General features: G+C 43.8%; 1 protein-coding gene across 1 annotated transcript in view; it reads right to left on the reverse strand.

The window, feature by feature from the left end:
• LOC126235976 (sterol O-acyltransferase 2-like) overlaps positions 1–23,383 on the reverse strand; it is a 227,644-nt gene that overhangs the window by 142,181 nt on the left and 62,080 nt on the right. The window contains exon 3 of the mRNA XM_049944953.1: positions 1,604–1,749. Within this exon, the coding sequence (XP_049800910.1) occupies positions 1,604–1,749 (146 nt within the window). The remainder of the gene's footprint in view (positions 1–1,603; positions 1,750–23,383) is intronic.

The following is a 23,383-nucleotide window of genomic DNA, read 5'->3' on the forward strand; positions in this document are numbered from 1 at the left end:
GGGAGTGTCATAGGACCGTTGCTATTCACAATATACATAAATGACTTGGTGGATGACATCGGAAGTTCACTGAGGCTTTTTGCAGATGATGCTGTGGTGTATCGAGAGGTTGTAACAATGGAAAATTGTACTGAAATGCAGGAGGATCTGCAGCGAATTGACGCATGGTGCAGGGAATGGCAATTGAATCTCAATGTAGACAAGTGTAACGTGCTGCGAATACATAGAAAGATAGATCCCTTATCATTTAGCTACAAAATAGCAGGTCAGCAACTGGAAGCAGTTAATTCCATAAATTATCAGGGAGTACGCATTAGGAGTGATTTAAAATGGAATGACCATATAAAGTTGATCGTCGGTAAAGCAGATGCCAGACTGAGATTCATTGGAAGAATCCTAAGGAAATGCAGTCCGAAAACAAAGGAAGTAGGTTACAGTACACTTGTTCGCCCACTGCTTGAATACTGCTCACCGGTGTGGGATCAGTACTAGATAGGGTTGATAGAAGAGATAGAGAAGATCCAACGGAGAGCAACGCGCTTCGTTACAGGATCATTTAGTAATCGCGAAAGCGTTACGTAGATGATAGATAAACTCCAGTGGAAGACTCTGCAGGAGAGACGCTCAGTAGCTCGGTACGGGCTTCTGTTAAAGTTTCGAGAACATACCTTCACCGAAGAGTCAAAAATGGTTCAAATGGCTCTGAGCACTATGGGACTCAACTGCTGTGGTCATAAGTCCCCTAGAACTTAGAACTACTTAAACCTAACTAACCTAAGGAAAGCACACAACACCCACCGAAGAGTCAAGCAGTATATTGCTCCCTCCTATGTATATCTCGCGAAGAGACCATGAGGATAAAATCAGAGAGATTAGAGCCCACACAGATGCATACCGACAATCCTTCTTTCCACGAACAATACGAGACTGGAATAGAAGGGAGAACCGATAGAGGTACTCAGGATACCCTCCGCCACACACCGTCAGGTGGCTTGCGGAGTATGGATGTAGATGTAGATGTAGATATGCGGAGTAAATCTTCGATATGGTGCCCCTTGAGAAACACTAGACAATTCGGCTCTCTTTGCTACGGAAACACCCACCATACGGGCACCAACGATTTTCCCCTCGTTAGAATTTAGGTATCTCCGACATACGCAGTGGCAACAATACAGAACAGTGTTCCAATCACCACTGACACTTTAAACGTATTGAGGTCATTCCACAGGTGGTCGTTCATGGTTAAATACAGAACCGCAACATGCAGGCTTGGCTAGAGACTGCATTTTTGGTCAGGCATGCATTTCTCGCGGTGTTTCCATATTTTTATCCAACCCCTGTGATCATATTCACGAGAGTTGAGGGTTTGACAGACGACTGATAGGGCCAGAAAGGAAGGTCAGATATATCTCAATGTCTCCCTATAGTCGACTGGGTACGTTTATTCGAAGCTCGGAGGGAGTCAACGCATACCACTAGCAAATAACCGTTCTCAGTAAAACACTGTCGTGTTCAGAGCAACTTTGAGGTTGCGGACAGCTTTACTTAGTGCAATCCAAAAATGAAGAGGAGCGGCGGCAGCGGTGGCGACGTCTGTACTCACGTCCTGTTGCGGTACTTGGCGTCGTCGTAGAGCAGGTGGTGGGACGGCGAGGGCGGTGTGGCCGGCGCCTCTGCAGCTCGCAGCGCCTCCTCCACCAGCTGCTGCAGCTTCTGCTCAAGCTGCTCCACCGCCTCCGTTTGCAGCTGCTGCGCTTCCCGAAACACAAACACAAGCAAAGGCTTACTCTCTCAACTGCAAAACTACGAAACAAACTACAGTAAATACTACACTAGTGGCCATTAAAATTGCTACACCAAGAAGAAATGCAGATGGTAAACGGGTATTCATTGGACAAATATATTATACTAGAACTGACATGTGATTACATTTTCACGCAATTTGGGTGCATAGATCCTGAGAAATCAGTGCCCAGAACAACCACCTCTGGCCCTAATAACGGCCTTGATACGCCTGGGCATTGAGTCAAACACAGCTTGGATGGCGTGTGCAGCTACAGCTGCCTATGCAGCTTCAACACGATACCACAGTTCATCAAGAGTAGTGACTGGCGTATTGTGACGAGCCAGTTGCTCGGCCACCATTGACCAGACGTTTTCAATTGGTGAGAGATCTGGAGAATGTGTTGGCCAGGACAGCAGTCGAAAATTTTCTGTATACAGAAAGGACCGTACAGGACCTGCAACATGCGGTCGTGCATTATCCTGCTGAAATGTAGGGTTTCGCAGGAATCGAATGAAGAGTAGAGCCACAGGTCGTAACACATCTGAAATGTAACGTCCACTGTTCAAAGTGCCGTCAATGCGAACAAGAGGTGACCGAGACGTGTAACCATCACGCCGGGTGATACGCCAGTATGGCGATGATGAATACACGCTTCCAATGTGCGTTCACCGCGATGTCGCCAATCACGGATGCGAACATCGTGATGCTGTAAACAGAACCTGGATTCATCCGAAAAAATAACGTTTTGCCATTCGTGCACCCAGGTTCGTCGTTGATTACACCATCGCAGGCGCTCCTGTCTGATGCAGCGTCAAGGGTAACCGCAGCCATGGTCTCCGAGCTGATAGTCCATGCTGCTGCAAACGTCGTCGAACTGTTCGTGCAGATGGTTGTTGTCTTGCATACGTCCCCATCTGTTGACTCACGGATCGAGACGTGGCTGCACGATCGGTTACAGCCATGCGGATAAGATGCCTGTCATCTCGACTGCTAGTGATACGAGGCCGTTGGGATCCAGCACGGCGTTCCGTATTACCCTCCAGAACCCACCGTTTCCATATTCTGCTAACAGTAATTGGATCTCGACCAACGCGAGCAACAATGTCACTATACGATAAACCGCAATCGCGATAGGCTACAATCCGACCATTATCAAAGTCGGAAACGTGATGGTACGCATTTATCCTCCTTACACGAGGCATCACAACAACGTTTCACCAGGCAACGCCGGTCAACTGCTGTTTGTATATGAGAAATCGGTTAGAAACTTTCCTCGTGTCAGCACGTTGTAGGTGTCGCCACCGGCGCCAACCTTGTGTGAATGCTCTGAAAAGCTAATCATTTGCATATCACATAACCTTCTTCCTGTCGGTTAAATTTCGCGTCTGTAGCACGTCATCTTCGTGGTGTAGCAATTTTAATGGCCAGTAGTGTACTAATATGGGACTTGTAGTAGGAATGAGAGAAAAGAAAGACCAACGGAGCTCCACAATAAATTTCAACTAGTACTAGTGAATACGCTGTTCGAATGCCGCAATTGAGAATGCCTGAAGGGATTATAATGTATCAACAGAATTACTTCGCTGTTCGACAGTGATTCCGAGATCAGATATTGTATAGTAAGACAAACTGAGAAGCCAATATACACATATCGTAATGTAGCAATAAGCGTCTTCTGAAGTTTAAGAGAACCGCTCGGAAGTATCAACGTGGAAAGAAGAGGGACGGTGGAGTAATGAGAAATTATGAAGAACTGTGATAGTGATGATGATAATGATTGGTTTGTGGGGCGCTCAACTGCGCGGTCATCAGCCACCGTACGAAGACCCAATTTTGTCACTCCAATTTTTTACGCAGTCCAATCTAGCCACTATCACGAATGATGAAACGATGAGGACAACACAAACACGCAATCCCCGGACAGAAAAAGTCCCCAACCGGCGGGAATCGAACCCGGGACAACTGTGATATTGAATGCCAAACTAGGCAGTTCAGTTGAAGAAGTTTCGACGTCTCTTAAAGGCCACCAACAGAAATTGGACAAACATATGAGAATACAAGAAACGTATTGTGTAGCGACATTCTGTAACAGGATGCGGAAGGTATTGTCAATAGAGAAGCAGTAAGAGCATAATGGGGTCGTTCAGGAGACCTCTGACTTATAACCTGGACTAGTCATTAGACCAGGGACATTTCAACCCTTCGAAGGCGGCCCAAGTTGACTGTTGGTCTTGATACTTTGAGTCGAACTTTAAGGAACAAGTACAGCTAAAGCAAGACCAGGCATACCTCATGTACTGACGGACAACGACCATCCAGCATTGCAGAGGGTGGCTGTAAAATAATAGCGTGAAATTAGCGGGAGGAATGACTCTTGAGTTCCAGAGTGCTACCATCCTTCGAGCTAACACAATGAACGTGTGTACGGAGTTAAACGGAATTGGGTACAAGGTCGAGCATCTCCTCACTAGCCACACATTTCTGCAGTCAATGCTAAGATATGCTTGAGATGGCGTAAACAGCACTGGACAGTGGAGTGATGTATCACGGCATACCCTATGGTATCCGAGAAAAGGGTTTATGTTTGGCGAATGCCTGGAGAACGTTCTCTGCCGTCGTATCTAGTGACAATAGTGAAGAAAGGAGGACGTGGTATCAGGGTATTGGGGCGTTTTTCGTGGTTAGAGTGTGGTCCCCTTGTTGTGCCTAAGAAACCGCTAAATGCAGAGGGTTATGAACAAATTTCACAGTATTGTGTACTGCGTGCAGTAGAGGAACAGTTCTGTAATTATGGTTGCTTGCATCAGCATGGAAACGCACCCATTCATAAACCATACGCTGTGATGCAATGCTTTGTGGACAATAACATTCCTGAAATGGACTGGTCTGCCCAGAGTGGCGACCTCAACCGAATACATCGTCTTTGGGATGAAATAGAAGTCGAATTCGGCCAGACCCCAGTATCTGACATTACCTTCTCTGGTCTGGGATCGTCAGGAAGAATGGGTTGTCAGTCCTCCAGACAGACACCTCACTGAAAGTTCCCCAGGAGAGTTCAAACCGTCATGAAGATGAAGGGTAGACACACCCCATACTGATGTCCACTAATAGGTGTCCGCCGGCCGGTGTGGCCGTGCAGTTCTAGGCACTTTAGTCTGGAACCGCGCAATCGCTACAGTCGCAGGTTCGAATCCTGCCTCGGGCATAGATGCGTGTGATGTCCTTAGGTTACTTAGGTGTAAGTAGTTCTAAGTTCTAGGGGACTGATGACCTCAGATGTTAAGTCCCCCATCCAAGTACGCCATTCAAGTCCCCCATAGAAGTAAGTCCCCCATCCAAGTACGCCATTCAAGTCCCCCATAGAAGTAAGTCCCCCATCCAAGTACGCCATTCAAGTCCCCCATAGAAGTAAGTCCCCCATCCAAGTACGCCATTCAAGTCCCCCACAGAAGTAAGTCCCCCATCCAAGTACGCCATTCAAGTCCCCCATAGAAGTAAGTCCCCCATCCAAGTACACCATTCAAGTCCCCCACAGAAGTAAGTCCCCCATCCAAGTACGCCATTCAAGTCCCCCATAGAAGTAAGTCCCCCATCCAAGTACGCCATCCAAGTCTGCCATCCAAGTCCCCCATCCAAGTCCCCCATCCAAGTCCCCCATCCAAGTCCCCCACCCAAGTCCCCCACCCAAGTTCCCTAATCAAATTTATTACTCCTTCTTGTTGATTATGCCGATCATTAACGATCCTAGTAGACCCTCTCTAAATTCGTTCGTAGTCCTGTCGTGCCTAATTTACCGATACATTTGTTAACGAACTGTCAGCCTGGCATGTACAAAGATAAGACAAGTGTGACTAATAGTATTTAGTGGGTTTTGTGATTTTTTTTGTGTGTGTCTAGGGCTATGTAATATTCGAACTCGCTATTTGGACTGGCGGCTGTATTTATCCCTGTGTGGATGCTTGTATTTGAGGCATCTGCCTAAAAATGAGCAGTAATACTCAAAATTGCTGTCGCAATAAATAAAATTTTGATGTCTTTAAACAGAAAGTATCATGTTTAGCATTTACTTGAAGGATGTGGGCCCATCTATTAATGAAGATGCTCTTTCGAAAGTAATTCCTCGCGATATTCCTGAAATGATCAAAATTTCGTTTCCAGAATGAGATTTTCACTCAGCAGCGGAGTGTGCGCTGTTTCAAAATTTCGTTTGCGTTTATGAATTCGGTAATTGGACTGTGGTGGGTTGACTGAGAAAAGAGAACATTATTTCAATAACGACTTAAGTATTTGGGTGGTCATAGTTCAGAAAAGCATAAAAAGCCTAAAGAGGTCTCGCATTCAGCTGTCATTTTATGAACTACTCGTATTTTTGGAAAAACTAAAGGAACGTCCTTGTAGATTAAAACCTTATGCGATCAGACCTGGAAAACAATCGAGGGAAATTTTCTACCCACCCAACGCTCTTTTCGTAGCACACCTCACGGCCCAGTGAGGGTCCGAGTTAGACTCTTGCTGTAGAGCCCAGTTTCTACATGTCAGGAAGTTCGACAAGGACACACTCGCCGCCGCGTAGTGCATATTTATTTTTCAAGAACAGTGATAGGTAAGGCCACCAGTGACACGCTATTGCTTTCACCGTTGCCAAGGCTCCACTGATCAATTTTTTCGCTGAGTGGACCACATTTTGCCTCTTTCTGGCACGTATACATGATGGAACCGAAACTCCAGTGACAAAATTGTCTAGGTCATTCAGGTATACTTTGAGTGTTTCGATGAAAGTGACCTGTGCTCTCAGGTAACGCAGTGTAGTGAAGTGACTCGATACAGCTGTTAGGTACTTGAAGAAATGCCTGTTTGCCTCCATCTGTACAAATTTATGATTTATTTTATTCCGGTTTCGGTCCTAGCGACCAGCTTCAAAGAAATAAAAAAAATATGTGTGTATTATTGAATATACAGTTGAACTTTTGACTGGATAAATTTAGAACCGTCAGTCGTATAATGTTTACACGGCCAGGTGTAATAAGCCACGGTTGCGGTACCAGCACAAAATCGACTTCACTGTAATTAAGAAAAACGATCATTAAGGCGGTTACCCGAGGTCTGAGAACTGACTCCTTAACGATGTTTCTGCTTAATTACAGTGTCTCGCTGTCACTTTTTGGCACCGACCTGTAGAAGTGTCTGCACTCGGTAGCTGGGCACACAGGCTCGTTCGCCATCTGAAAACATCTGACAGGATTCTATGTCGAACTAAATGTAAAGCCAAACAGTTGCTTCATAGTTCCACACGGAAAATTCTTGTTTGTACGAGGGTAACCCCAAAAGTAAGGTCTTCTATTTTTTCATAAGTACATAACTCTGTCTGTGTGGCAGTTGGTCACACTGTTATGAAGAGTGCTTCACGCGCTGAGGCGCTGAGGCGCGGCAGCCGTTGAGAATGGAGCTTCCGTTGGATGTTAACGGGAAGTGCGAATTGCGCGCAGTTATTCGGTTTTTGAACGCAAAGGGCACTGCGCCGATTGAAATCCATCGCCAATTGACAGAAGCGTATGGTGAGTCGTACATGGATGTCAAAAATGTTCGTAAGTGGTGTAGAGAGTTTGCAGCTGGTCGGACCGAAATTCACGACGAACAAAGAGCGGGAGACCGTCAATTTCTGAGGAGACTGTGTTGAAGGTTGAGCAAAGCATGCGTGAAGATCGGTGGATCACCCTGGATGATCTCTACACGTTGGTTCCTGAGGTTTCCCGAAGCACCGCTCACAGAATTTTAACGGAAACATTGAACTACCGGAAAGTGTGCGCAAGATGGGTGCCACGCATGCTGACTGAGGACCACATGCTTCAACGAGTTGATGCTTCCCGCGCATTTCTTCACCGCCTTGCAGCAGAACAGGACAACTTTCTGGACTCAATTGTCACGGGTGTCGAAACCTGGGCACACCACTTTACACCTGAGACCAAGCAACACTCACGCCAGTGGCGGCATCCTTCGCCAAAGCCGCGGAAATTGAAACAAAAACAGCCTGCCGGTAAAGTCATAACAACCGTTTTTTGGGATCGGAAAGGGGTATTGTTGGTCGACTTTATGCCCACTGGGACCACAATTAACGCTGACAGGTACTGGAAGACTCTGAAAAAACTCAAACGGGCAATTCAGAACCGGAGAACAGGATGTTGAGCAAGGACGTACACACTCTCCATGACAACGCTCGCCCACACTTCGCTCGGCAAACCGTTGCTCTCCTGCAACAGTTTCAGTGGAAAATAATCACCCACCCACCCACCCTATAGTCCTGACTTGGCGTCCAGTGATTATCACCTGCTCCTTAAGTTAAAAGAAAATTTGGCCGTAAAGAGATTCAGCTCCGACAACGGGGTGAAAAAAGAGGTTCATAACTTTCTGAACAGCATGGCAGCGAGCTGGTATGACATGGGCATACAAAAACTGCCACAACGGCTACAAAGTGTATCGACAGAAATGGTGATTATCTCGAAAAATAGCTAAATGTACAAGCTGTAAATTGATGTAAACTATGTGGAAATAAACAGGTCTATGTACTTATAAAAAAAATAGGAGACCTTCCTTTTGGGATTACCCTCGTATTTGTTGTTGTTGTGGTCTTCAGTCCTGAGACTGGTTTGATGCAGCTCTCCATGCTACTCTATCCTGTGCAAGCTTCTTCATCTCCCAGTACCTACTGCAACCTACATCCTTCTGAATCTGCTTAGTGTATTGATCTCTTGGTCTCCCTCTACGATTTTTACCCTCCACGCTGCCCTCCAATGCTAAATTTGTGATCCCTTGATGCCTCAAAACATGTCCTACCAACCGATCCCTTCTTCTAGTCAAGTTGTGCCACAAACTTCTCTTCTCCCCAATCCTATTCAATACCTCCTCATTAGTTACGTGATCTACCCTCCTTATCTTCAGCATTCTTCTGTAGCACCACATTTCGAAAGCTTATATTCTCTTCTTGTCCAAACTGGTTATCGTCCATGTTTCACTTCCATACATGGCTACACTCCATACAAATACTTTCAGAAACGACTTCCTGACACTTAAATCTATACTCGATGTTAACAAATTTCTCTTCTTCAGAAACGCTTTCCTTGCCATTGCCAGTCTACATTTTATATCCTCTCTACTTCGACCATCATCAGTTATTTTACTCCCTATATAGCAAAACTCCTTTACTACTTTAAGTGTCTCATTTCCTAATCTATTCCCCTCAGCATCACCCGATTTAATTTGAGTACATTCCATTATCCTCGTTTTGTTTTTGTTGATGTTCATCTTATATCCTCCTTTCAAGACACTGTCCATTCCGTTCAACTGCTCTTCCAAGTCCTTTGCTGTCTCTGACAGAATTACAATGTCATCGGCGAACCTCAAAGTTTTTACTTCTTCTCCATGAATTTTAATACCTACTCCGAATTTTTCTTTTGTTTCCTTTACTGCTTGCTCAATATACAGATTGAATAACATCGGGGAGAGGCTACAACCCTGTCTCACTCCTTTCCCAACCACTGCTTCCCTTTCATGCCCCTCGACTCTTATAACTGCCATCTGGTTTCTGTACAAATTGTAAATAGCCTTTCGCTCCCTGTATTTTACCCCTGCCACCTTCAGAATTTGAAAGAGAGTATTCCAGTTAACGTTGTCAAAAGCTTTCTCTACGTCTACAAATGCTAGAAACGTAGGTTTGCCTTTTCTTAATCTTTCTTCTAAGATAAGTCGTAAGGTTAGTATTGCCTCACGTGTTCCAACATTTTTACGGAATCCAAACTGATCTTCCCCGAGGTCCGCTTCTACCAGTTTTTCCATTCGTCTGTAAAGAATTCGCGTTAGTATTTTGCAGCTGTGACTTATTAAACTGATAGTTCGGTAATTTTCACATCTGTCAACACCTGCTTTCTTTTGTATTTATGTCACTGATTTCCTATAGATGAAAAAATGGTTCAAATGGTTCTGAGCACTATGGGACTTAACATCTGTGGTCATCAGTCCCCTAGAACTTAGAACTACTTAAACCTAACTAACCTAAGGACATCACACACATCCATGCCCGAGGCAGGATTCGAACCTGCGACCGTAGCAGTCGCGCGGTTCCGGACTGCGCACCTAGAACCGCTAGACCACCGCGGCCGGCTCCTATAGATGATGACCAGGTCTCCCACAATATAGGTGTTTCTAACAGGTAAGGGAAACGAACATTTTCGAACCACGCAAAATGACGTTGAAAGTCATGTTTTCTGCTAGTCTTTACACAATTAACTATTAAAAATCCTTACTAATAGTGGCAATAGCGGTTCATTAACAACGATCTAAGTAGTTCTTAATTGTATTATAGGTACATGAAATGTTAATAATCTCCCCATAACATACAGTAGCAATAACTGTACATATATCCGAAGACCTCTATTTGCATTCTAACTGACACTGTTCACAACAAACATACGAGTTCGCACGGAACTGTTTATGGTACATTATATTGCAGTACAACGCTTTCTGAGGCTGACGTAAACACAAATACGAGATACATTACATACTTTTCTGTAACAGAAACGAGGTGCCGAAAGAATAACAAACATAATCCAATGACGCAATCGATGCAATGCTAAGAATTGTGAAAGCATAGCTGAGTCTCAACACATACTGATCAAATTGAAATCAGAGCTAAGACTTAACGTAGAACAACTGAAAAGGCGCGAGCGTCCACCTTATTAAATGCTCGCGCTAGAATATTCAGCAGTTTTTGTTATTAAGTTATAATCTGAAAATCCCGCAGGTTAAAATGTTCGTCCTAACTGGTAGCTGAAACTGCTGTCAAATTCGATTTAACTGATACGGGGTATGAGCAGTAGCTATTAAAATGTACAGAACCAAATTACGCATACGCATTGGCATTCACTGAATTAAGTATAAGTATGTCATCCATATTGAATGATGAAAATTAGTTTTCGAAAGTTATTTAATTCTTGATTAGTGACGGTTCTGACATAATACGTGTTTCACTGGATGCAGAAGCTTCAGGTTAACGGAAGTATGTGACTAAATGCTCGAATATTACAGTACTTCCGTCATACTCCGTTCCGAAAGTTTGGGCTAGTTGAAACCTCTAAGTTTTCTGATAAACTAAGTTTTGGAAAATGTAATTACATCGTTGAAATCACGAGAAATTATTTTCTGTAGTTAATAGGGGTCTTTCTTTAGAGTTAACGTATTAGCTCACACTGTTTTTATGGATAGTTGGCTGTAAGAAATTTTATAATTACACTAACTTTTGAATTACTGCATTTCTAGTGAAACTAATTATTACAGTACAGTCGGAACAGTAAATAGCATGACCTGGATAATAACGTTTTGAAGGGGATTTACGTTTAAGCAAAACGAATATTTTGTGCAACATGTATCACAATTTTAATATTACCATTAATATCTGAATCCCTCCCAAGGGACACCGCCTTATCGAAGGTAACTTAAGTACCGGGCGGGAGGGTTTGCGTGCTCCAGCGAAGTTGAAGGTTATGCCGGCGGTAGCCTCAACGGAGGAGCCAGACGAAATGTGCCCACCTAGGGAAAGAGTGTCTCTATAGGCGTGGTGAAGCCAACCCTCCTAGGGGAGTAAACCCTAAAACTTCTACAATCTCGAGAATCTAAAGAGGAGCCTCGGAAATCGGATAGAAACTCTTTATGACAATTATTGGCAAGGAAAAGGGCATTGACAGATAGTACATGGAACGTTCAAATCCTGACAAATGAACACACCGAAATAGAGAATGAAATTAGTCGACTGAAGGTGGACATAATTATTCTGTCAGAAACAAAAAAGAAGAGACCAGGGAATGAGAAATCTGTAAATTTCATTTTTGGTCTGGAGTTGATAACAAACGGGTAAAAGCAGGCGTTTCCACTGTAATTAAAAAACCTCTGAGGGCTTACATCAAGGACTATGCATTTATATGCAAAAGAATTATCATAGGGGTGTATGCACCAAACGACGATGAGGCACAGCAAACCAGAGACCATTTCTACCAGAAATTAGACCCTTTACTCAACTAAGTCGAAAAGCACCAAGAAGTAATAATAATAGATTTTAATGCGAGGTTTGGCTCACAAATAAATGATGCAGTAGTAGTAATATAAGGAGAAAATGTCTTTAATAGTCCTGGAAAAAATATTATAGAATTCTGTAACCAGTATAACTTGAAAATTCTGATCACACACTATTCAAATAAAGATATCCACAGATGTCTATGGGAGAGACCATCATTACGGCAGAAATCAATAACTGATTACATCATTACCAAGCAACGGCCAAAAATGGTAGATTAAGAGTGCAGAGTCATGCAGGGAGCCAAGAGTGGGTCTGATCACTACTTAGTTTTAGCAAAGTTGACATGCCCATTTAGGAGAAAACCATTAACAACTGGACAAGTGGCTGACCACAGAATCATGAGAAATTAGAGCAGGCAAGGTATAAGCTCTTCCTCCTGAAGCAGTTCAGCATCAATGATTTATCTCAACGTAGATTAGAAAATGAACTAAAAGCAAGATGACAATGTTGAAGTAGACTATGAAAATATTAAAAAAACACTTACAAAAATTTCTCTAGAGGTACTAGGGACTGAGAGTAAGAGTCTAGGTAAATGGGATCCTCCATGGATGTCTGATGACCTGTTGATTAGGGAAAAGAAAAATCTCTACAAAAAATGGTTATCCACAAAATCACTACAGGACAGGCAAAACTACCAGACAACAAATTATGAATTAAGAATCAGAATTAAATTAGAAAAGAACAAGATGTTGGAACAGAAATTTATTGAAATTGAGAGTCTAATAGGTGGATCGGAAACAAAAGAAGTGTGGAAGAAGAAAACACAAGTAAACGAAGCAAAAAAATGGCTCTGAGCACTATGGGACTCAACTGCTGTGGTCATCAGTCCCCTAGAACTTAGAACTACTTAAACCTAACTAACCTAAGGACATCACACACATCCATGCCCGAGGCAGGATTCGAACCTGCGACCGTAGCAGTCGCACGGTTCCTGACTGCGCGCCTAGAACCGCGAGACCACCGCGGCCGGCGTAAACGAAGCAGTAGACAACCTAATTCCCTTAAACGAATGAAAATGAAGAGAAGATGGAAGTAACTGATCGAAATATAAACATTACAATACAGGAGTGAATTGTGCCTTAATTACAATGAAGAATGGCTGATCACTTGGTCCAGGAAACATTCCTGTCGAATTCTTAAAGACTGGAGGAAGATATTGAAGACACGAATAACCTGTCTCATGAACAACTGTTGTAAAAGGATTGAAATTCCCTCAGAATGGAAAAAGTCATACATGGTTTCTGTTTTCAAGAAAGGGAATAGAAAAGGCACAAATTGGTATAGATGCATTACTGCCAAGTGTACAATGAGCCGCTTATTTGGCAAGATAATGTTCGAAAAAATTAGACAAAATGTTGGCCACCGTATTGAGGAAGACCAGAGCGGTTTTAGGCAGAATAGATATTGTACAGATAACCTATTTATTTTACAACGTTTAATGGAGAAATTTATAGCAGTATGGAAGGAGCTACACATTGCCTTTGTAGATTTAGCAAAAGCTTACTATACAGTCCCTAGATCTAAGCTGTGGGAAGCTATGAGAGATAAAGTTATAGATGATCACCTTTTACAAATTACTATTGAAATGTACAGTGATAATGTGGTACAGATTAAACGAGGTTCAAAGTTATCAGAACCTATTAATGTCACTAAAGGTTTGCAACAAGACTGCAGTATGTCACCCATCTTGTTAAATTTATATGTATAAATGGCTCTCCGAAATTGGAAGAACAGCTGCAGAGGAATGGGAATCACTGTCAACGCTGTACAGATATTTTCATTAAGTTTTGCTGACGATCAAGCTATTATAGCACAACATATGATCTTGAGTTTATGACACGACGATTATATCAGGAATACAACAGACAGGGACTAGAAATGTGTCTAACAAAAACAGAGTATTTGGTGGTGAATAGTGATGCTAAATTTGAAGTACACATTAATGACAAGGCAGTTAGAGAAGGGTAGAGAAATTTAAATATCTCTGGTCAAATGTTGATAAAAATGGATTGGGCCATACAGAAGTAAAATATAGAATACAGCAAAGCAGAAAAGTGTTAGGGTGTATGAATTCTTTTTGGTGGGATAAGAATATTTCCAACAGGAATAAGAAAAGAGAAGGTAAGATGATGGCTCTGAGCACTACGGGACTTAACTTCTGAGGTCATCAGTCCCCTACAACTTAGAACTACTTAAACCTAACTAACCTAAGGACATCACACATGTCCATGCCCGAGGCAGGAGTCGAACCTGCGACCGTAGCGGTCGCGCGGTTGATTCGAACCTGCGACCGTAGCGGTCGCGCGGTTCCAGACTGTAGCGCCTAGAACCCCTCGGCCACTCTGACCGGCGGTAAGATAATGGTTGAATTAGTGCTACGCTAAGGATCAGAACTATGGATCTTAAATGCAGATCTCAAAAGAAGACTAATAGCTATGGAAATGGATTATTTTCATAGGAGTGCCAGAATATCAAGAATCGAAAGGAAAACTAATGATGAAGTAAGAGCTAGAATGAAGGCAAATGATACAGTGATAGATAGAATTGAAAGAAAATCATTAAAATGGTACGGGCATATGATGAGAATGCCATATCATCGGTGGCCAAAGAAGGTTTATGAATGGAAACCACCCGGCAGACGTAAGAGCGGAGACCACGACGTTCTTGGACAGACCATATAAATGGAGGAATGGAACATCGCAGCATCGACAAGGAAGATGCGCTGAATAAAGAGGCTTGGCGGAGGATAACATGAATACAACAAGATGTTGTTATTAATTAATCTTTGTATTTATTAATCCTGTAATAATAATAATATCTGAATCCGAACATTAGCAAAAAAAAAATTATATATGCTTTAATTTGTAAATGAGGAGTGTAGGATTGTATGGAGCAATCCTCCTTTTAACAAGTGCCGTCAATATTGTGCTAGTATCGCAATCATGGCCTATCATACGTAGCCCAATAAATATTTTATGATTGATGGTTTCAATTTTTCTAGTGGAAAGCTGAATTTCATATCCACTGATGTGCAGGATTTTTCTGTCTCGGTGAAGATGGTCGCTACTATACATCTTAATTTTATCATTAGTCTGAAACGAGACATTAGAGCTCACACATCCCTTATACAGAATACTGAGACAATACGCCTAAACAAGCTCCGAAAGTTCCTGGATGAAATTCGAGGGTACTGTTTAGAAAGATGACAATTTCTTTTGAGACCTGAACAAGGTTTCTCAAAATGGTTCAAATGGCTCTGAGCACTATGCGACTTAACTTCTGGGTCGTCAGTCGTCTAGAACTTAGAACTAATTAAACCTAACTAACCTAAGGACATCACACACATGCCCGAGGCAGGATTCGAACCTGCAACCGTAGCGGTCGCTCGGCTCCAGACTGTAGCGCCTAGAACCGCACGGCCACTCCGGCCGGCAGGGTTTTTCATCTCATATATCACAGTATTGAACACAGCCTTGTGAATAACTTTAAGTTTTATCGTGTTCTGCATCTCAGGAACCCTTCTTTTACAGTAATTTGTTTCCGCATGTCGAACGAAGTTAAGGTATTTCTCAATTTTAGACGCTTCTAATCTCTTACTACTAAGACACTATAAGATCACTAGATGAATTTTACAACTTCTACACGAACAGGGACACTTACTATCCAATTTCGCATGCGTCGATAAGATGGTCGTTTCCGCGTTCGTGCGTCTGCGCATTAACATCACATCCATACCTAGATATCAGATAAAGCTCAACTTCGCGGCCAGGTTCAGAGGAGCACGCGATGCCAATCATCCACTGTCTCATCCTCTGTGTGAGGAACATGATGTCAACTCCCACCCGGTTTCAGCCTTATAAATCTTGAGCCGAGGCTTCGTTCAAGCAGCAGAATTGGAAAAAAAATATTTGCAGTACCTAGAACCGAAGTAGTAAAGCTGCTGCGCAGTGAGACTCGCTAACTGCTGAACTGAGGAGGCTGACGTAAACAATGAGTTACGCACTATGTAAAGAAACGAGTACTTTAACAAAGATCGGTTCACACTGGATGTAATGTGACGGACATAAAAATATTCTGTAATACTGTTCAAATTGCGTCATTCACAAAGACTATCAACGAAACTGAAACGGAACAGGATGTAAACTGTTACGGCACAAAGTCAAGCGCTGACACACCAGTCGGGAACGAGAGGCCTGTGAAGAAGACGTCAGCCAATCGCACGCTGACTGACTCCTCTCCAGGACGACAACGCGGCAGCAGTGGCCTCTATGCGAAAATAACATAAGCGCCGCGCCCGACTGGCCGCAGCCCAGTTCAAGAATAGCTTCAAGGCTAGTTACTTCGGTTGTCCTATTTAGTACTGTCTATACTGAAGAACTTTGCTTTATTTGTCTGGCGACCTTTCCTTGCGACACATCTATTTACTCAAAGTCTTGTATATTTTTCCTTTTGTAATAAAGCTCATTAATACGATTTGTTTGTTTGTTATCTAGCGATCCAAGAAAGCAGGTTTCCTAGACACCCCATATTTCACGACTAGGCAGGATTCAACAAACTTCAAGGATACTTGGGTAGCAGGTTCTGACATTGACACTGGGGGGCAGATTTCGTGCTTTTGTGTCTTTTTCATATTTTATCTATTGCTTAGTTTTCGTGATAGTTTTCCATATTGTCTCAGAAGAAGCTGAGTAGCACAGTGGTGCAGTGGTTATGATACTAAACGTCCGCCCCGGTAGCTGAGTGGTCAGCGCGACAGAATGTCAATTCTAAGGGCCCGGGTTCGACTCCCGGCTGGGTCGGAGATTTTCTCCGCTCAGGGACTGGGTGTTGTGTTGTCCTAATCATTATCATTTCATGCCGGCACGGTAACTCAGCTTGTTCGGTCAGAGGGTTAGCTGCACTCTGTAAATAAAAAAACAAACAAAACAAAAAACACACAAACCTGAGTTAATGGATCAACGACGCACTGAAACGGGTGTCTTGTCTTGCGACGTCCGCCCCGAGCAGATACAACGAACGAAAACGAACAAAATGAGATTTTAAAAAAACTCTTGCATGGAGGGTCATGACTTCAAAAATCACCTGGACTGTAAAATTTTTATTTCTATATTCGGTTCGAGTACATTCTAGAAGTATCCAAAAATGTCAAGAATCATTGTACTGGAATGTTCTGTAACTGTATGTGTTAAGGCCAGAGGCAGTTCGCTCCACGCTCTTCTATCTGCAAGTCCTGAATAAACCTTCGTTAAGTGAAGTTAGTGTTCGTCATTCATCAGCTTACACCTTCTTCTGCGTACCAATATTACATCAGAGCTTCGATATTTTTCCTATGACATATCCTAAATGAGAAGCCAAATAACTGAAAGCAAAAATTATTAAGTTTTTACAGTAAATGGGCAAAGAAAAAGGCTGTACATTGTGCATCAGTAACAGATAAAACTTGTGGAGCAGTTTCCATTAACAAACCATTTTCATCAACGTTCAGTTGAATTTAAGAAAAAATGTAAAGTTACTCTTGTTGTTGTTTAATACTTAGAGAAGAAAACGATAGATAATATAAAAACGCTCCTTGTGTTGGCTTCTAAGTATTGTTAATTTTGTGTTTATTTACCCAAGGAGCTTGAGAAACATAATGAGAATGATAACACTGCAAGTGATTTGGCAACGCTGTGTTGTTCATTCATTGCACATGCTTAGTCCGAGTTTCAGCTCCGTACAGCCATCATTTGCTTTTTGAGAGGGCCATCAGTTGCGTTTTTTGTTAAACTTGGGGAATCCACGATTATGACCTTTGAAAAGTTGAAACAGGCCTATGGGGAACATTCCTTATGCAGAGCACAAGTTTTTCAGTAGAACGAAGAACCAGTCCAAGTTGCCACTTTTCATACATTCAGTGACTAGTTTTGAGCAGAGACCCATTTTCAAATCATCGTAACAGTCGAAAACGGTATTTCCGAAGATTTCAAGAATGTGCAATAAACATTTACAGTGTATGCACTGTAAATGTTCATTGCACATTTTTGACAACTTCGGAAATTCCTTTTTCGACTATATAATGATTTGAAAATTGGTTTCGGCTCAAAACTAGTCATAGAATGAATAAGAGTAAAAAGTGGTAACTTGGACTGGTTTTTCGTTGTACTGATTAACGGAAGTTGATGACCTAAGCTACTCCAGCATGATGGATGTTCATAAGCCCAAGTTTTTCGGTGACACAAATCATTCTTGAAAGGCCAAGAACACGTTGAACATGAACCTCGCTCAAAGAGACCTTCAGATTCAAAAACCGACGAAAACGTCAATCATGAGCATGCTTTTGTGAGATGATACCGACGTTTAACAATAAGGATGATTGCTGACTTGTTAAACGCTTTCACTGGATACCAAATTTTGACTGAAGATTTGCACACGCGAAAGATTTGTGCCAAAATGATGAAGAAAAACCTCATAACTGAGTAGGACAGCCCAAAGAACGTGTGGGTTGATCTTTCGAGAGTATTGCCAATGACCATGAACGATTCCGTCTTGCCATTACAGGTGATGAATCCCGGGCTTTTGAGTATGATCCTCAAAGAAAGCAGCAACCTAAGGAGTGGCACACAGACATCTCCTCGACCGAAAAAGGCTCGAATGAACAAATCAAAGACCAGAACAATGCTGATTTCCTTTTTTCCATAAAGAATGTGTTCCTCCATAACGAACTATGAACTAAATGTTTTACAAAGCTGTCTTGAAAAGCTCAGAAGGAGGGCGAATCTGTTGACACCGGATATTGCCGACAAGTGGATACTGCATCTTAACAACGCCCCACGACTCATGGGCACTTCCATCGCGGAGTCTTTTACCTCGAAAGCATTCCTGTTGTTCCACTATCACACTATTTAAAAAAAATGGTTCAAATAGCTCTGAGCACTATGGGACTGAATTTCTGAGGTCATCAGTCCCCTAGAACTTAGAACGACTTAAATCTAACTAATCTAAGGACTTCACACACGTCCATGCCCGAGGCAGGATTCGAACCTGTGACTGTAGCGGTCGCGCGGTTCCAGACTGTAGCGCCTAGAACCGCTCGGCCACTCCGGCCGGCTGTCACCCTATTCACCTTAACTCTGTCCTTGTGACTTTTTCCCGAAGTTGAAGAATGTCCTACAAGGAACTCATTTTGAGACTTTCGAGAACATTGAAACACTGTGACCGACATGCTGAAGGCCCTACCAGTTGAAGCCTTCCAGCTTTTCTACCAAGACTGGGAAGGTCGACGCCATCTCTGTATCGCTGCTCAATGAGACTACTTTAAAAGGGGCCTATGTTATTGTTTCAAAATAAAAAATAAAAGCCTTGGTAGATAAGAAAATCAGTCTTATTAATTTTCTCATACACTATGTGATCAAAAGTATCTGGACACCTGGCTGAAAATAACCTACAAGTTCGTGCACCCTCCATCGTAATGCTGGAATTCAGTGTGGTGTTGGCCCACCTTTAACGTTGATGGCAGCTTCCACTCGCGCAGGCATAAGTTCAATCAGGTGCTGGAAGGTTTCTTTGGGAATGGCAGCCTATTCTTCACGGAGGGCTGCGATGAGAAGAGGTATCGATGTCGGCCGGTGAGGCCTGGTACGAAGTCGGCGTTCCAAAACATCCCAAAGGTATTCTACAGGATTCAGTCAGGACTCTGTGCAGGCCAGTCCATTACAGGGATGTTACTGTCGTGTAATCACTCCGCCACAGGCCGTGCATTATGAACAGGTGCTCGATCGTGTTGAAAGATGCAGTCGCCATCCCCGAATTGCTCTTCAACAGCAGGAAGCAAGAAGGTGCTTAAAACATCAATGTAGGCCTGTGCTGTGATTAGTGCCATGCAAAACAACAAGGAGTGCAAGACCCCTCCATGAAAAACACGACCGAAACATAACACCACCACTTCCGAATTTTACTGTTGGCACTACGCGTGCTGGGAGATGACGTTCCCACACCCTGCCATCGGAACGCCACATTGTGTACCATGATTCGTCACTCCACACAACGTTTTTCCACTATTCAAGTGTCCAATGTTTACGCTCCTTACAACAAGCGAGGCGTCGTTTGGCATTTACCGTCGTGATGTGTGGCTTATGAGCAGCCGCTCGAACATGAAATACAAGTTTTCTCACCTCCCGCCTAACTGTCATGGTACTTGTAGTGGATCCTGATGCAGTTTGGAATTCCTGTGTGATGGTCTGGATAGATGTCTGCCTTCGGCAGTCTCTGTCAGTCAACAGACGAGGTCGGCCTGTAGGCTTTTGTGCTGTACATGTCCCTTCACGTTTCCACTTCACTATCAGATCAGAAACAGTGGACGTAGGGATGTTTAGGAGTGTGGAAATCGCGCGTACAGACGTATGACACAAGTGACACCCAATGACCTGACCACGTTCGAAGTCCTTGAGTTCAGCAGAGCGCCCCATTCTGCTCTCTCACGATATCTAATGTCTACTGAGGTCGCTGACATGGTACCTGGCAGTAGGTGGCAGCACAATGCACCTAATATGGAAGACGCATGGTTTTGGAGGTGTCCGGACACTTTTGATCCCATAGTGTACGTACTTTGTATTTTCCCTAGGAAGTAACTATCGATGATTCTAAATGTTCGTACATCACGTTTCCTGTTCTTTCATTTCTCAACAGTTGCGTATTTCATTCAGTTATGTCGTATGGAATAATGTCATGGGATAACTCAGGTTTAAGAAAGAAAGTTTTCATTGCTCAAAAACGTGCTGTGAAGTTTATTAGTGGTGCTCAGGCACAGTCATTTCTTAGACATCTATTTAAGGTCTTTCTTTTCTTTTTTTTTTGGGGGGGGGGATTAGGGCGCAAAACATCTAAGGTCATAAGCGCACAGTATAGAACCATAGAATGCTAGGACCGCGAGGGTAAAAATCGTTTCGAGGTCCAGTAACAGAAAGGAAGAAAAAACAAATCTAAAACGTCAAGACGTTACGGAAGAGTATCTAAAAACGTCGACAAGACACCGGAATACAGAAAGGAAGAAAAAACGAACCTAGAACGTCAAGACGTTACGGAAGAGTATCTAAAAGACGTCGACAAGACATCGGAGTTACTAGGCAGAAATCAAATCTCTTTTGTCATATTACTGCTTTAAAAAAAAATTCAAAACGCGAGCCACAGCTCGCACGTCATCCGCTAAAATGTCCGGCAAAGCGGGCGGCTGCCCGACCCTGAGACGTAAGTGGCTAAAATTGGGGCAGAGGATCAGGAAATGTCTGTCTGTTAATTGCTGGCTACAGAAAGGACAGCTGGGTGCAGAGTCGCCACTCAACAAGTGGCGGTGAATAAAGCGGCAGTGCCCTATTTGCAACCGAGCTAACATTACTTCTTCACTGGTCGAGAAGACGACAAAAGCACAGCCAGCACCGTGGATGGACTTGGAGTTGTGAGCAAAGTTCGAGAAATTTGCAGCGATAGGTCAGATCTGGAGGTGAATACTTCGGGAGCGCGCTAAGGTCAAAATGAACACAAACCTGTGCCTGAAGCCAAGGTGGTGAAGGGTTCTCACCCATTCGGAAACTGACAGGAAGTGTGAACTGCAGCTGCTGAAGCAGGTGACGAAAGCGGACGCCGGGAGGCCACTGAGAAGAAACGTATATTTCGTATTGGCGGTCAAGAATGTCATCAAAAAAAGGATCAAAGGTTGGTGGTCTGGCATGGAAGAAAGCCGACACGCATACCTACTGAATAGGACGTCGCGCCGGTATGACAGTGGTAGTTCACCGGCTTCTGCGTATAGACTCTCAACTGGGCTAGTACGGAAGGCACCAGTGGTAAGACAGATCCCCAAATGGTGGATTGTATTTAGACGGCATAAGATAGACGGCCGTGCAGAGGAGCAGACAATGCATCCACAATCCAACTTGGAGCAGACAAGAGATCGATAGAGGTGGAGGAGGACAGTCTGGTCAGCAGCCCACGAGGTACCACTCAATACACCAAGGACAGTGAGGGACAGGGTGCAGCGTGCAGCGTGCAGCCGGGTGGGACACGTGGGGAGACCATTTGAGTTTACTATCGAACGTAAGCCTTAAGAACTTCGTTGCATCCACGAACGGAAGAGCATTTTGGCCCAGTCATAAGGACGGTGGAAGTAACGCCTTGTACCGTCAGAAGCTGACGCAAACTGATTTGGTAGCAGAAAAGCGGAAACCATTTGTGACACTCCATGAATAGAGACGGTCCAGACAACATTCAAGGCAGCATTGCAGGAGACACGTTCGCTGGAAGCTCAATAAATAGCAAAATCGTCAACGAAAAGAGAGCCGGAAATGCCAGCTGGAAGGCAGTCCATAATTGGGTTGATGGCTATGGCGAAGAGGACGACACTCAGTACAGAGCCCTGAGGCACTCCGTTCTCCCGTGAAAAGGTGTGGGATAAGGAGGAACCCACACGTACCCGGAAAAATCAGTCTGTTAAAAATTCCCGGATGAAAGTGGGAAGACGACCGCGAAGGCCCCTTGTGTGCATAGTACGTAGAATGCCTGCCTACCAACAGGTATCATAGGTTTTCTCCAAATCAAAGAAAACGGTCACTGTTTGACGCTTCTGTAGAAAATTATTCATGATGAACGTGACACGGTGACGAGATGATCAACTGCTGAGTGGCGGTTTCGGAACCCACACTGAGCATTAGTGAGAAGATGGTGTGACTCCAGCCACCACACTAATCGACCATTGATCATGCATTCCATCACCTCACAAACGCTGCTGGTAAGGGAAATTGGGCGATAGCTGGAAGGAAGAAATTTATCTTTACCAGGCTTAGATAGGGGAACAATAGTAGCTTCACGCCAAAGCGTGGGAAATACACCGTCAGTCGCCGGTCGGAGTGGCCGTGCGGTTCTAGGCGCTACAGTCTGGAACCGAGCGACCGCTACGGTCGCAGGTTCGAATCCTGCCTCGGGCATGGATGTGTGTGACGTCCTTAGGTTAGTTAGGTTTAATTAGTTCGAAGTTCTAGGCGACTGATGACCTCAGAAGTTAAGTCGCATAGTGCTCAGAGCCGTTTGAACCATTTTTGAACACCGTCAGTCCAAATACGGTTGTAGGTATCGAGGAGAAAGCGTTTTCCTGCAGGAGGAAGAGTCTGCAGCGTGAGGGCTTTTATTGTATCGGGCCCAGGAGCAGAAGACCTGGATGAGGAGAGAGCACGCTCGAGCTCCCTCATAGTAAAAGGAGTATTGTAGCATTAACGATTCAAAGAGAGAAAAGAGATTGCACGAGCCTCCTCTGCCTGTTTCCGAGGAAGGAAGGCAGGATGGTAGAGGGTGGAGCTTGAAATCTTCGCAAAGTACCGGCCCAAAGTGTTGGAAACATCGACAGGGTCGACTACGACGTTTCCTGCCACAGCCAAACCAGGGATCGGGGAGTGGGCGGTAGTCCCGGAAAGCCAGCGCAGGCCACCTCAGACGAGAGAGGACGGAGT

This window comes from Schistocerca nitens, chromosome 2 (genome assembly GCF_023898315.1).
Source record: "Schistocerca nitens isolate TAMUIC-IGC-003100 chromosome 2, iqSchNite1.1, whole genome shotgun sequence".
Taxonomy (NCBI): domain Eukaryota; kingdom Metazoa; phylum Arthropoda; class Insecta; order Orthoptera; family Acrididae; genus Schistocerca; species Schistocerca nitens.